Raw genomic sequence first — 17,001 nt, 5'->3', positions numbered from 1 at the left:
ATCCCTCACTGTATATCACTCACTGTATATCACTAACCTTATATCATTCGCTGCATATCACTCACTGCATATCACTTACGGCCTATTACTCACTCACGGCATATCGCTCACTGTATATCACTCATTGCATATCACTCATTGTATGTTACTCACTGTATATCACTAACTGTATATCATTCACTGTATATCACTCAATGTATATCATTCACTGTATATCACTCACTGTATATCACTCACTGAATAACACTCACTGTATATCATTCACTGCCTATCACTCACTGCATATCACTAACTGTATATCACTCATTTCATATCACTCACTGCATGTTACTAACTATAAATCACTCACTGTATATCACTCACTGCATATCACTTACTGCATATCACTCACTGTATAACACTCACTGTCTATCACTAACTGCATATCACTCACTGTATATCACTAATTGCATATAATTCACTATCTATCACTCGCTACATATTACTCACTTTCTGTCACTCATTGTCTATCACTAACTACACATTGCTTACTGCATATACGGCACTTATTGCCTATCACTCAGTGTATTTCACCAACTGCATATCACTCACTGTATATCACGCACCCACTGTATATCACCCACTGCCTACATGTATCACTCATCGCAAATCACTCACTGAGACTTTTTTGGCGCGAATTTAGCGCACCGTTACATTAAACAGCAGAACAGATTAATCTTTTTTTTGGCGAGAGGTAAAATTGGTAACGAGTTAAAGGTAAAAATGTGTTATTATCTGCAGACATGTTAACATATGGTTATTTCTTTGCTCAAACAAATTTCCAATTAATAGTTATTTTTTATGTAATAAACCATTTATGTTTCGATTGAACCCGTTTATGTTTTTAGTTGTTTTCATTTAATATATATTAATGTTCGTTTAGATGATATATATTTGATCAATCATTAAATTACATTTACATATTTTGAATTCCCATTAAATGAATGAGAAACAAATTCATTATTTTTTCATAATATGAAATAATATTGTATTTTTATACAATTCCACCATGTCTTGTTTAATTGCTACAATACAATGATTTATACCCTGTAAGAAACTAAACATTGGGACAATTTGAAAAAAAAATCACACATTTTAAGTTAAATTATTCTAAAAGCTGTCAAAGTAAATGTCCATAATATGGCAACATGAGGAACAGTCCGGAAAATTCGCTTTTTATTTGAATCAGATACTAGTATGGTTAATGATATTTTGTTATGATATGATTGATTGATTTTCTTTAGACCGGGCGGTCAAGGATAAGCTACGAAAGTGCACTTATTTCCAGTAGGATCCTTACCTCAGCAGACTTTAGAGACAGCTATGATATACAAGGAAATCCTGGAACTAGTCCCTAGCTCTTATTGAATAGATTCCTTGGTTCTTTTACATGCCCAGTGTATAGCACTGATACATGCGAGGATTACCTGGGTTTCGTACCAGTAAACCTCTAGTTAGGTGGGAAACACTGAAAAATCCCAAGAATGTTACGCAGGATCAAACCCGGACCCTCAGGAGTGACAGTCAGTGGTCTAACCAACTGAGCTATCGCGCCATCTTATATATATATCATCACACATGTGAATTATTTTACGCATTTTAATTTATTTTTTATCAATTTTTTCAGTTAATACACAAATTGTACCTATGAAATAAAAATGCATTCCAAGTTATCGTTCACCAGGCATGTCATATTCTCGTATATCTTGATAATTATGTCAAGTGAAGTTTATAAATAGATAAATCTATATTCAGCCATCATAAATGAACCAACTTTCTGTGAATTTGAAACAATCCATACGTAGCGAAAATGTAAACTCCATTTTATGTTCAAGCGAAATATAATTGTTTTAAGTATACAAAAGAAGGCGAGATCTAAATATCTAAATTGAGATATTCAATCATTTTTTCTGAAAGATTGGGAAATAAATATAGATTTCACAGAATGAATATAAATCTACTTTTCTCAAAAGAAAATCACCCAGCAACAATTTAAAAAGAGCCTCAATTTGCTTTCTGAAACAGACAAAATAACCATTGATCTTATTACATTTTATTATCTGTATATTTATCCAATTTCCTCTTTTCATTTGTTTGTGATAGCCTTAAGCCATTTAATAAAGAAGCTTTCAACTCTAATCTCTGATAACATCACATCAAATTATTAATTGATCTTTTCTATTTGACTTTCAGATCCAGTAGATTTTTTTTATAATAATCAGCATCCAATATATATGATTGTTTTACCTGTATTTTGTGCACTTGTTTCAAGCTGGTTTCATGTTCAATCTCTTACTGAATATGAATCACCGAATAACACTTTCAACAATATAGACACAGGTTTTACTTTGAAAAACATGTAGGTTAATAGGCTAGTAGATTTGTAAATTGGTAGATTTAAAAGTAGCATATTTATAGACTGACAGATTTGCAAACAAGAAGATTAAAGCTAGATGAGTAGAAGACTTGGTAGTTTTGAAGATCTGTAGACTAGTTGATTTTTTGTTTTGTTTTTTACAGCGCACAAACACAATTAAGTTCACACGGCGCCGAAACAGGAAAATGATTTTGGCTTACCTCGGCTGATACAAACTTAAAGCAATACCAGGAGCCCAAACCACCTCACCTGCTTGAGCATACACATTCTCCAGTATCAAACGAAAGGGAAGCAAATTTGAAAATATATTGCAAACTATAGTTCTAATATTTATTCCCCCTGAGGAAGCAAGCAAGACGAATCTTTTGATTTTCTCTTTATTATGTAAAACAAGAATCTTCTACGTATTTCATTTCCAGGTATTAGACTTCTTTAATTAGAAATTTCAATACTATGTCTGAATGAAACTGCCTATTTTTATCAATTTAATTCTTACGAAAACCTATTTACTTACTGCCTATCACTCGCTGCATATCACTCGCTGCATATCTCTCATCGCAAATCACACACTGTGATTTTTGTATGCGCGAATGAAGCGCACCGTAGAACAGATAATTCATTTTATTGGCGAGAGGTAAAATTGATTACCAGTTAGAGGTAAAAATGTGTTACTTATCTGCAGACATGTTAACACATGGTTATTTCTTTGCTCACATAAATCTCCAATTAATAGTATTTGTTATGTAATGAAACATTTATGTTTCGATTGGACCCATTTATTCTTTTATTTCTTGTCAATTTATATATTTATGTTCGCTTAGAAGATATGACTTTGATCAATCATTATACACATTTACATATTTTGAATTTCCATTGTATGTTCCAGATGTAAATTCTTTTTTTTCTTCTTTTTTTATTGTTATATTTAAAAATACTGAAATTGTGTATTTCCACCTAAATCTCGATTAATTACTGAATACAATGATTCATATTCAATGAGGGGTCAAACTTGAAAGAAATTCACACAATTTAAGCAAACCATTTTGAAAGCTGATTACTAAAAAATAAAAATGTCCATGAAAGGTAAAAATGAGGAACAGTCCAGAAAATCCGCTTTTGTTCTGGAAGCAGATACAAATATAGTTAATGATATTCTGTTATAATATATCATTACATATATGAATTAATTTATGCATTTTATTTTTTATTTATTTATTTTTTGTTTTTTGTAAATAATTATATACTGTACAAATAAATTTATTTTCTGACAAATTAAAAAAGCATTCCAAGCTATCGTTCACCAGGCATGTCGCAGTTATGATGTGAAAAGTGAAGTATATAAATAGATAAATAAATCTATATTCACGATAATTGGACCAACATTCTGTGTATTTTTGCACGAATTTTAAACCGTTTATACCTAGAGAAAACTTCACCTCCAATTTATGTTCAAGCGAAATATCATAATTTTATTGTCTTAATTATACATTTTTTTTTAAAAAAATCTAGATCAAAATATCTAAAAAGAAATATGCAATCTTTTTTAGAAAAGATTGGCAGATGAATATAAATTTCAAAGAGTGAATTTTAAATCTAATTTTCCCGAAAGAAAATCACCCAGCAACAATATAAAAAGAGCCTCAAGTTGTTTTCTGAAACAGACAAAATAACCATTGATCTCATTACATTTTATTATCCGTATATTTATCCAATTTCCTCTTTTCATTTGTTTTGATAGCCTTAAGCCATTTAATAAAGAAGCTTTCAACTCTTATCTCTGAAAACATCACATCAAATTATTATTTGATCTTTTCTATTTGACCTTACATCCAGTGGATTTCTTTATAATTATCAGCTTCCAATATATATGATTGTTTTACCTGTATTTTGTGCACTTCTTTCAAGCTGGTTTCATGTTCAATCTCTCAATATGAATCACCGAATTGCACTTTCAACAATATAGACAAATGGTTTTACTTTGTAAGACATGTAGGTTAATAGACTAGTAGATTTGCAAATTGGTAGATTTGAAAATAGCAGATTTATAGACTGGCAGATTTGCAAACAAGTAGATTAAAACACTAGTAGAGTAGAAGACTTGGTAGTTTTGTAGATCTGTAGACTTGTAGATCTTTTGTTTGGTTTTAAAGTGCACCGACACAATTTGGGTCATAAGGCGCCGAAACAGGAAAATGATTTTGGCTAACCTCGGGTGATACAAACTTAAAGCAATACCAGGAGTCAAAACCACCTCACCTGCTTGAGCATATACAGTCTCCAGTTATTCTATCTCATTTAGTCGCCTTTTACGATTGCAGGTATACACGGTGGCTGCAGTTCTCATGCCTGATTCCTTAAAGGCAACCTCTCCCTCACAATTGGATTTATAGAGTAGTACATTTGTATGCTAGTAGATTTATATAGAAGTAGATTGTTCACTAGTAGATTTAAAGACATTTGTTTCAAATAAGACAGTTTTCCTATGACACACACGGATATTGCACGGTTAGCATAAAAGTTTGGCACGAATAAATACGCCAGTAATTCGTCCACGAGAACCGCTATAAACAGATTACTTTCATTGGAAAGAATGTGTGCAAAAGCCGAAGATTTTCCATGGATGATACAAAGACATAAAAGTCTCGTTCTAAAATATACTTACGTTTATGGCAGGAAATCACATTTTGGATCCATTTTACATAGATCATAGTAGTTCACATAACTTGTTTTTATAACGAGAATCACTTACATTGAGTTGGTTACATTTGAAATAAATAAACTGAAATTAATTGTTCATTCTGAATTATTTCAATATATAAGGTCATTCCGTTAATCACCTGGATTTGAACGGTAAGCAGGTCTGTGCCTTGTTGTAAAATGTTTAACTGCCTTGAATAGCGTTAAATTAAATTAAAACTGCGTTCAAGCTTTATTGGTCAATAGATATATAAAATATAATATAATAAATATACAATATCTTATAACACAATGTTTAATACAGAACATAGATAACAAATATACAATATCTTATAATACAATGTTTAATACAGAACAAGATTTCACTGAATATACTGTAACAACAAATCTGACATTTCTAACATCTTGTATGTATGTATGTATGCGTATTATCAATACAATGTTTCATACAGAAAAAGATTTCACTGAATATACAGTTACGACAAATCTGACAATTCTAACATCTTGTATGTATGTATGTATGTAAAACTCAACACATGAACTATGGCACGTTTGCATCAAAATGAAACACCAAAATATCTCTAACTGTAATAAAGAATAATCAAATGCAAGTGTCAAAATACCGATAAAACTAAAAATTGCGTATTAATCTTTTCCAAATGTCCTCTCCTTACTAAAAAGGCAATTTATACGATTTTCCCAAAATGAAATAGTCAAAATGATATTGAAACATCTACCAGAATATCTATTCCCTGCTTTTAAGAAAGAATTTGAAACTTACATGATACATAATTGTACGAGGTTCAAAAATCACACACAAATATTCGAATAATTTATATTAACCATTATACATGACAACATTACATTAAAAAAATAAACAAAATCTGCTTTAACATAAGTAAGCAATTTTAAGAAATAACGAACATAATTTAAGAAAATTAAAACAAGACGTGACCATACAACAACATAGAGTTTGGTTTAAATCTGTGGCTGTTTGCTCTCCGATACCAGAACCAAGAGGCCAAGAATGATATTTCCTAACTTTTCAATATCATCCCAATTGTTGCTTTTACATTTTGTAGGCTTTCTTCTTATTTGTATATCCCCTGTAATCTGAAAGAATGAAGTATATTATAATAAAACTCATTAGCAGCTATCTTTTCTAAATGCAAGTCATAAATTACAAAAAACAAAACTAAATCATTTCATTATTTTCAAAACTTTGGAATTCAGATCTTCTTAATGGTTTAACATTTTACATTGAACGCCATTACAACAAGAATAGATTACAATGACAGATATGATTTGACTGACATATAATGAAAATAACTACAAAATTCCTTGTATACCTAGCACAAGATTTAAGAGTGTAATGAATCCGAACGAAAAAAATAACAACCTTATTTTGTCTCATGCCTACAAACAGCCCCTCCTTGTCAAGAAGGTCGAGTGACAGGTCTGCCCTGTGGAGAAGATGAAGGCAATGGGCAAGTTTCAAAGAAATCTTTAACATGGAGACTGTATGTAACTTCTTCTTCTTACACATAACCTCATTAAGGCTGATAAAACCCTGATCTTGTCTATCTTTTACCAAGAAGTAGCGGAATAAATCCGGCAAAGCTCCAGTTTGTTTTGCTGCAAAAGTAATCAGAGGATATTCAAGTATATTTGTCAACAAATACAGGATTTTTTTCATCGAGTGGTATGAATAAATAAATATTTCATGAGTGGTAGCCACGGGTGAAATATGATAATTTCATACCACAAGATGAAAAAAATCAAGTGTTTATAGAAAAAAACTTGAATTTTCTGTTTATTATATACATTTTTTCTGTTGTTTTTTTTTTACAATTTTAAAGACTTTCCCTTAAATTGTATGTACTGGTAGAATTTAGAAGAAAGTATTCCGCCAAGACACCAATGAAAATACGGAAAATAAATGTTTTACTGCAGTAAAAAATATTCTTTACAGTGAAAATACGGAATATGAAAATACGCATTTTATTTCATCATTATATATAAAGCATACTTGTTCAAGATTTTACATATAAAATTGTTTAGGTAATATATGTTTCATGAGAGTCCTTTAAACTTCAAAATGTTTGATTAGATTGATTTGATTTGATTCTTATTCAAATATTTAAAATAACAGTTTTGGAAGACATGAATATCTATAAAAAGTCAATTGACGTACTACTTTTCGTTTTCAAAGTACTCTTGGCTGTCGATGGTTGTGTAGTAGTGCGCCTCTGTAATGTAATCATTAAATGTTTCATAATAGATATATCTTTTGTTATAACATTGTCTTTAAGCATTTCATTAAGGATTTCAATCATTCGAACGAACGAACTTTATGATGTAAGCAAGTATCTATTGTAACTTAAAAAGGCAACAAAGTCATCTAGAAATATGTCAAGACGCAGGAGTGTAATTACTTCATTTAATAAAGAACTACGAGTATATAACATATATGTGAAATAAAAATTTGAGGTGAGGTCATTTGCGTTACATACAAACACATGCACGCTAATGGTAGCGTTACACTATATGCGTGTCAATGAAAAATGACTCTTTTTAAACATAAACCGTTTCTTAATTCATATAAAAATTATGTAATAATGGAAAAAAATATATTTGTCAAGATTCAATGTAAATTCAAGTAAAAAATATTATGCTCACCAGAGACTCGCATGATAATATGATTCCATTTACCTCGTTTAATGAATTTAACATTAAATCTACACTCATAATTCAATAATTTCTGAATGAAATTTGAAAAAAAAAGCAAAATGTTATACTAATCTATTCAATTTTCTTAAGTTAAAGTACTGTTCAAGAAAGAAAACGAAATGAGACATTCAATCAACAGAAAAATAAGTTAAAAGACAAGTTACCCTGCTTGATTTGGATACGGACAACGTGTAAAGTACCGGATTCAACGCGGAATTTAAAGGTAAGACGAAGACAATAATCCAAGCATAAACGTCGCTAGATATCTCATACCCGGACATTGCCATGAAACCTGTAAGGGAAATAGAATCCAACATGTATTCTCATTTTAAAGATTTAATTTTAATTATCGTATTTCATCACTTAAGATATTCTATTGTCATTCCATATTATATTTAATTTTAATGTATGGGCAATTTCCACATGTATTTCAAATATTGATGGGGCGTCCGTGGCCGAGTGGTTAAGGTCGTTGAATTCAAACCACTTGCCCCTCACCGCTGTGGGTTCGAATCATGACAGGGACTTTGGATTTTTTATGTGAGGAAGATTTCAAGGTAGCTTACTGAACATCGGTGGTTCTACTCAGATGCCCGTTCGTGCCTTAAATAATGCACGGAAGAGCACCTGAGGTCTTCCTCCACCAGTAAAGCTGGAACGTCGCCAAATGACCTATACTGTGCTGGTGTGACGTAAAACCCAATCAAGCAAACCAACAAATCAAATATTGATAGAAGCAATTATAAAAATATAGCATCTGGATACTGTTTAATTTCTTAAACACAAATAATTGATGGTCTTACAGGTCTATTATCAATGCTTGGCCAATTAACTTTCAGAATTAGGTTATTTCTGTTTAGACATAATTATGCTTATGATAATTGTTCATGCTAATGGTAACAGAGATAGATCCTTTATTTAGACGTTATATCGTTAAATTATCTTTCAATATATACTTGCCTACACAACCGATTGGAAACCAGCACAAGAAGTCGGATGCAACAACTAAAAGCAGATTCCTAGCAACTGTCATATCTCTTTTTTGGGAAAATTTCATGGTTTTGGATGTAACGGATTTAATCTCGGACGAAACTTTCCTAATTTCCAGATAGATTGAGCCTTGGCCCCAGGCAATAAGACAGAAGGTGAAAAAGTTTAGTCCAAGAAAAATAAGTACAGAATATGACCAACCAGGCGGTCGATCCCTCGTTAACGGAAGTGCGATGCAAACACCAGATTTAGAATAAAATTGCCCATAAAAGAAGTTATCGAAGATGATCGGAATAAGTGCAATAATAATTGATATTGCCCAGGAAATAGTTGACATCAATAAGACATGTTTCGAATTAAGACGAAACTGGCCGAATGGGTATTTAATAACGAGAAATCTGTCTAAAGTGATAAGGCAAAGAAAAAATACGCTGGCCTCAGAAGAAACTGTTGCTAGGAATCCAGCAAAGGTACACCAAACGCTATTACGCCAATAGTCATCCATAAAAATGTATCTGAAATAAAATTGTGACTGTTCGGTTTAAAAATATTTGCAACACTTAATTTATACTAAGATGCATATCGTACTTCGAACTAGGCTATATATACATAAACATTGACTTCAAATGTAAATGATTTTCCTCCCGTAGATTTCTTTTTTAATATTTTACTGCTCAAAGATACAATGAAACTAATCATTTCATGTTTCAATATGAGCAGTTACAACGTTTTGACATTCATTACTGACACAATGAGCGTCATACACAACTATTATAATTATAATGACAACGTGAATAGGTCAACATTTATCATATAATTTCAATTCCAACTAAATTTTTTTTAGAAAAAAAATGTTAAATTTAATATAGACAACTCCATTAGATTCTAATTCATATAATGTCATTGTATACATGTTTTGACTATACTGTCTTCTTCAATACAAACCAATATAAAAAAATATATAAATATAAAAATGAAAAAAAAAAACGAAATGCATAAAACTTCATCCTTACCTTTTTCTAAACGTTGCGTCAGCTATAGCTATTATAAGTAAGTATATCCCCATGATGGCATCTGCCACAGCCAGATTGGTTACAAATATTTCATAATTAAGCTTCAATTTATTTCTATGGTACACCAGTCGATACATCACGGATAACAGGTTTCCAAACAAAGCACATACCCCAATCAGCCACAACATTGTTTGCAGTGCAGATAGACGTAACAGATCCTCACATGACGAAAACTCGTCCACCTTAGGAAAACAGTTATCTTCTATCAGGTAGTTTGGACGTATACAACAATATTTGTATGACGGTGTCATAAGAGTGGTTAAACCAATCACACCTCTAAAGAGACCTTCATTAAAGTTTTCTACAATAGTGTGAGTAAGATATATTTTTTCTGCATACAAATCATTGAAAATATTGTCCCCAATTTCTTTTATTTTGTTAGCAGTTAAATTCAATACATTAAGTGATAATCCTGAAAATGCATTTGATGATATCAATTGAATGTTTGCCCCGACTAGCTCAAAGGTTTTTAAACTTTGTAGTCCTTGCAGCGCAAAGGGCTCAATTCTGTAAATTTCTTCATTTCCTATTAAATTCAGACTAGTTAGTTTTTGTAAACCTAAAAACCCGAATCCCGGTAAAGCTGAAATTTTGTTGTGACTAAGATCCAAAACTCTTAAGTTAGGTAAAGACTGGAAACCATAGCTTTTCATTGTATGAATGTTACAGCTTGACATGTACATGTGAACGAGATAAGGGAAATCAAATGACGAATGTAAAAACACGTCGTGTAGATTTGGATTCCGGTTTAAGTCCAACAGTCTAGAATTTATGTCAATGGTCACAACATCGGCTACATCTAAACTCATTCCGCTGCAGTTGGTTTTAAATTCACTACATGTGCACTTGGCCGGACATGTGTATTGACAAAGCCTTTCATCATCACCTTGTATACAATGTTTATGCCCGTCACAAACCTGTTCCAGTAATATACACTGTTTGCTTGCTGCACATTTATATTGTCCGGGACAAAGCACATTTGAGGAAGCTGTCAGCAAACCAAATTAAAAAGCATATTATTTAAGTCATTGTGAATGTCAATTACAAGACAACATTTGGAAATGCAAGAGCAAAACGAGTGAAAAGAATCAAATGAAAAAGTTGTACTTATAATGACGCAAAATGCCTTAAATCTACATTAATTGGATTCTATGTATCCTCTTATGTCTATATTTCAATATACTTGTTACTTATTAAATAGAGAAAAAACAGAGTTTTTTGTTTTGAAAGTTAAAGATATAGATTTTATAAACCACTTCAAAATAATAAAAAAAAGCTTCTAAGAAATATTTTAGCATGTCTACGTCAGGCATAATTTGGGCTTTATGTAAATACCGTTTAATTTATAAAAGCAAATAAACATACCGAATGATAATATATAAGCTGAACTAAACATACCTTCGCAAATTTGTGGAAAGAACGTAGTGCCGATACTGGACAATATATTCCAACGTTTAATGGCAACATCATTAACAAAATTAAACAAGTGCTTTCTCGGTATACCACTTGTTCCTCGAAAGACTCTGAATAGATGGAAATCTGGTTTTGATTTAATTCTTCCGAACATCATGTTTGCGATAATGTCCGATTCTTTACTATCTTGAACAAATATTACGCCCTTTGACCCATTCTTAGTTAAATGTATAGAATTAACAAAATCGGATGCTAAAATTGAATAGTTACACACAAACTGTCTCATAACAGTTTCATGACTCTTAACCACTTCGTCTGATATATCAAGAAATCTGTGAGGGAAACCTAGTTTAGCATCGTTTGTTCGTGATTTATACTGTAAATGTCTTATAATGCTACCATGCGAGTGAAACTGCCTGGCTAAAGTTTTCACTTGATGAACTCTATTGTCATTTAGTGTTCTCTCTGAAAGAATTATCACTTCCCGCTCACTTTTTTTGCAACCTGTATTGAATGATTTAATAACAGTTTATTTGCGCATATAAGGCAAGTAAAAAGTAACTAATGTATGCATTAACGCATTAAAGAGTTGTAAGTTGTAGAAACAGCACACACATTTTTGCTTGTTTGCCTATCAAAAATCAAAATCATGCTCTTTGTCAATAAGGATATATTTTTCATAATATTTTTGTATATGAAAGAATATTATTTTCAAATGGAAAATTATTTTCAAATGCTGTGCTAATTGTCGACAGAATAATTCTTGTTGACAGGATTTTCTCTTTTGCAAGAAAATCCGATCTTACACCCACACACAAAACATGTCGCGAGCTTTTACAATGACGTCATACCATTAAAATGCTAAATGAAAGTATTAGTTTTCGTATTTTCTCTCCGAATTATAAGTTAAATGTAATATGCAAGAAAAAGAATATAACACCTGCTGTCATCACAGACAAAAATATCTAGCTCTCGGGTAACATTTTTAGTGGAAAGTCTGCAAAACATTTTGGCAGTCGTAACTCGTTACCCCTGAGCCAGGAACTACGACCGGTACCGGCATAAAGTGCAAGGCCCGTATAGCTATCGTAATATCTTATAAATAAATACCACAATCCTTCTCATCATCAGCATCAGGACAATGTATAACACCGTCACAAATAAATCTAACGGGAAGGCAGAAGCTCCGTGGACATTTAACAGTGGTCACGGGACACTCGAAGTCCTCTGAAATAGCAGTTATTGGTATTTCTTGTATATAAGTTTCAAAATATTCCTTTTCTAATTTCATAACTAAAACAATGTATGAGAACTGAACACATTTTTAAAGCAAAGTTTCCTAGATTAAAGTTTACAAAATAAAAATAAAACAAACTCGATATACATGTATGCATGTTTGTATTTGTTTAACAATATGATTGTATACCAAATGTGTATGAAAACGCTCTATATTCAGGGGATAAAATACTTAATAATTATGCTCTTCAACTTGTGATAACATGCTTTAAACATTTATTCTTACGTCACAAACCCTGTTTTTATACTTACGGTTATCTACGCAGTGCACATAAGGAGATACCTTAATCGTTTATATCATTACGTAAACAGAATCCTTTTTAGGATTGTTTTACATGTCTTACAAAGAATATGGTCACCTAATCGTACAAGTCTTTCTTCTTCTTCTCTAATTACTTTTGATATATCGTTTTGGGACAGGCTCTTCTTAAATTTATGACCTTTATCAATCATAAAAGTTTGTGGTTCTAATCAGGTTATTTCAAGTGCCTAGAATCTAAAAATCACCTAATTTTGTTGGTGACATAACGGTGGTTTAAGATAATATATGCAATGACATTTGTTGATTTAGTCTTACTTAAAATGACTCCCTTAACTTTTTAAGAGTACTAGAATCCTGAATCCTGAAAAACTTCAACTGCAGTTTAACCTCGATCGTTTTCATGAATATAAAAAAATTACCACATCCTTGTAAATGGTTTCCTGATCTACAGCCAATCATAAATCCAGCAGCGTCAATTTCGTAAACACACCTTATTGACAAAGGAAACACATTATTTTCGTCCCCACAACCTACTGTAGACTCCGTAATCGTTTTCTCTACAAAATAAAATAATTCTAAATTGTTTTCTATGGGTCTAAAAAGCTACATACTCAAATGTATTATTATAAGTAGCTTATTTAGAATTTTAATTTAATGACATAATTATATTTCTAGAATAAAAAAAATAATAATAGATTTGCTTGAAAACAAGGACTCTTTCTATCTAGAAAAATATTAATTTTTAAGTATTCTGATGTACTGATTATTAACAATAGAAACAAAATTATAACAAAAGAGTTGGTATTGAATGCCCGGCGGAATTCGTACAACAAACTAAAAGTGTTTTTGCTGGCAATACTATTTTTTTACCAAGGTCAACTTTTATTTTTCTTTCTACTGCATTGTCATATAAAATATTATTTTTCCAAATGACATATTAGAAGTATGAACTACTTTGAAAATTAAAATAATTATTTTATTTGCTTTGAATCAGCAAATTCATCATCTATTATTAATGAACCTGAGTACTGACTATTTTTACAAACGATAGGGCTCAACCGAAGTTCTGCATCGCGGGGAAATGATCCTTCTTTGTAGGACAGTATGCGTTGTTTGTTTTTCGTTTCAGAATAGATAAATAGCATGTGTTTCTCCACGTCTGTGTCACTCAAAACCCGCCCATCATTGCAATACCTCAACGTTCTGTGAAACATTTATGAAAACTCACATTACTAACATACATTTGACAGAGCGGATAGGAAGAAAGGCTTACATCTTTCAAAGCATTGTTTAAATTCGGCATTCCTCGTCTTTTTCCGTAAATCATGTTTAAGAGATAGCAACAGACATTTGTATATATTAAAAGCATTCAATGACATCATTATTTCTTAATAAATAAAACGTAAACATAAACTGCATGATAAGTACATGCTCATGTCTATAGAAAAGTTGAAGTTTTCGATACTTACCTCTGTGCTCGATAGGGATACACTGTCAATGTAACACAGTCACAACTTATTGATATATTGAATGTTTCATTCAGTTGAGCAAGGGCCTCGACGGCATGTATGCATGTTTGGGTAATCTGAATATATGATTTGTAACAATATATGACGTCAAAACAATTAACGATGGAAAAGTTTAACTCTTGTTAACTACAAAGTCTGATTTTAATAATGTCATTAAAATCTAAGTAAATTGCAAGCCGAAAAATAAATGGCATTTAGATTAATTATAGATGAATTTAAAATCCATTATTATCCATCGAGATGCTTTTGTCAGAACGCTTAAAGTGACTGCAAATATGAAATAAAAATATGAAAATAAATACCCACATTTTGAGTACAAGTGTAGGATGGATCTGTAAGGATGTCAATCATACCAACGCTTGACTGATTTGCTAAAAATAGTTCTCCTTCCGTTGAATGAATCTGTTCTAGACTATCCCCACTATATGAAAATACACAATACACAAACTTAATGATGTTCTTAATTCGGAGAATATTCATTTATTGCGTGCCTTTTTTGCCAAAGCTTTTTATTATTATTTAAATTCTTATTACCACTTGTCGGGATAATTAATTAAAAATCGATATATTTAACACATTGTCACATTTAACAAATGTTAATAATAATAAAAGATCAAGGGCATGAAACAAATTTAAAATCAGTACATAGCCATTTTCTACCATAAGTCATGGCGTGGTGTAATTTAAATACACTACATGTTTCAGAATATTAAATGGAATCCTCTGTATTCTAAACTGTATTTAAATTATCTCAAATCATCAATTTTGACAAAAAACAATAAGATTGTACTTACAGATAAGTAACTTCAAAAGAATGAAATATTGTGAATATATTTTCTTCCTCAAGCACCGAATCAAAGTCGCACACAGCATGTATGTCATCTGAAATTCAATCGTCAGTTTCTAGAGTAAAATGTAGTAAATATAGATATCAAACATTATGTGCAAATCAGTTTTAACCACTGATCAACTGTTCTATTATGAACACAAACAATCAATTTATGAAAGCAAATATATGAAAAGACAATGCACAAAGAAAGGATGACATCAACATCTTCTTGATATAACAAAGGACAAATAATAACGCTACAAGGACATCAAGATGTGACTCAAGATAAAAGGCATGTAACAAGTGTGAATGTAACTTGACACGTTTAAAGATACAGATTGTTCATGTATAATGCATGTACTATATGTTCTGATAGGTATCAAGTCTAGAAATGTAAATCTTAGTCATACATAGCCGATATATTCCGGTGTTTCTATATCCAGCATTCCACCAGTTTTCACAAGAACTATGACGTGGTTGACCACATGATTTCTCATCATCACCATCTTTACAATCAGCGTACGTGTCACAAACAAGACGACTTGGTATACACCTTACAAGGTCGCAATGGAACGTGCCTTCTTTACAAATGTCTTACAGCAAAAAAAAAACAATATAATTATTTATTTTTTAAATTATAACCACATTAATTTGCAGTATTTTCTATTGAATGTGATTTGTCATGTATGCATTGATTTTCAGTTTTAAAAAGTCAAATCAGTTTTAAAGTCTAATCAGTAATTATTAGTGGATATAAAAATGGTATAAAATATATATATAAATTTGGCAAATATTATGCAATCGGTGCAGTTAAGACTTTGCAAGCTCGATTTTAACCTCAAAACTATCTGCACTTGTTTTAACTGAAACATCTGATATGTCCATAATAATACTTATTACCGCAGCTATTCTCATCAGTGCCATCAATACAGTGCTCATATGAGTCACAACGTTTTTCAAGTGGTATACATTGTCCATTTGTACAACGAAATTCACTGTCTGAACACTGTGGATAATCTGAAATAAAATCGTTCATGTCCTGGACTTTGAACGGTTTCAACGTCATTCAATATTGTTAATATAAAAAAATGTATATTCCGTCTGATTTATAGCAGTTTGCTATTATTCTAATCTATGTTTTTACTGGATCATTAATCGTTTCGTTAGAATAAGAATTAACAAAGGTTTATCATAATAAGTTAAAGAATTACTGGTGGAAATGAGTGAAAAAAAAGTAATTTATTCAATTTAACTTTCATGTAAGCAATAAATATACAAATTCAACAATTTTGATGGCATAAATCATACAGATAGTTCAGATCTTTTATTTCTGAAATTGAATCATTTAGTACAAAACACGCCTATTTAATGCATAGTTTTTATTTTACACATGTTGTTATACATTTATACATACTAGCATTCACGAAATATAACGTGCTATATATATAATTTTCATAATGCAGAGTAAACAGAATAAATTTAAAAAAATGATATTCTACATCTACGTCGTTAAAGGTGCACAACGTACAAATTTTATTCAAATCTTACACTTTCTTTTACACTGTGCGAATATAGCCTGGTTAAAAAACAATGCCTTTTATAGTAAAATACGAATAAAGCATTTCCGATATACAAAGTTTATAACTGAGGTTAGAATAATTACCACAATCTTCGTCGGATGCATCAACACAGTCGATAATGAAGTCACACATCTGACTTACATGTATGCACATACTGTCACCACATGTAAACTCATCTTTCGAACA

At 31.2% G+C, this 17,001-nt stretch overlaps 2 protein-coding genes across 2 annotated transcripts; both read right to left on the bottom strand.

The window, feature by feature from the left end:
- Positions 1-5,525: 5,525 nt before the first annotated feature.
- Positions 5,526-13,428, bottom strand: LOC132727797 (G-protein coupled receptor GRL101-like). The gene is made up of 9 exons (XM_060713381.1): positions 13,297-13,428; positions 12,430-12,546; positions 11,305-11,823; positions 9,847-10,894; positions 8,804-9,348; positions 8,008-8,165; positions 7,308-7,362; positions 6,513-6,748; positions 5,526-6,226 (listed from the first exon to the last, which is right to left on the bottom strand). The coding sequence occupies exons 1-9, from the start codon at positions 13,334-13,336 to the stop codon at positions 6,092-6,094; spliced, it is 2,853 nt and encodes a 950-aa protein (XP_060569364.1). The 5' UTR covers positions 13,337-13,428; the 3' UTR covers positions 5,526-6,091.
- Positions 13,429-13,775: 347 nt separating this feature from the next.
- LOC132727796 (LDL receptor repeat-containing protein egg-1-like) lies at positions 13,776-16,301 on the bottom strand. The gene is made up of 6 exons (XM_060713380.1): positions 16,136-16,301; positions 15,646-15,828; positions 15,201-15,288; positions 14,713-14,827; positions 14,347-14,462; positions 13,776-14,080 (listed from the first exon to the last, which is right to left on the bottom strand). Exons 1-6 carry the CDS (start codon positions 16,299-16,301, stop codon positions 13,849-13,851), a joined length of 900 nt encoding a protein of 299 aa, XP_060569363.1. The 3' UTR covers positions 13,776-13,848.
- Positions 16,302-17,001: the final 700 nt, after the last annotated feature.

This window comes from Ruditapes philippinarum, unplaced genomic scaffold (genome assembly GCF_026571515.1).
Source record: "Ruditapes philippinarum isolate M1 unplaced genomic scaffold, ASM2657151v2 ctg432_1_1_1_1, whole genome shotgun sequence".
Taxonomy (NCBI): Eukaryota; Metazoa; Mollusca; class Bivalvia; order Venerida; family Veneridae; genus Ruditapes; species Ruditapes philippinarum.
Note: the sequence above shows the minus strand (reverse complement) of the source record. Positions and strands in the feature narration are given on the sequence as shown.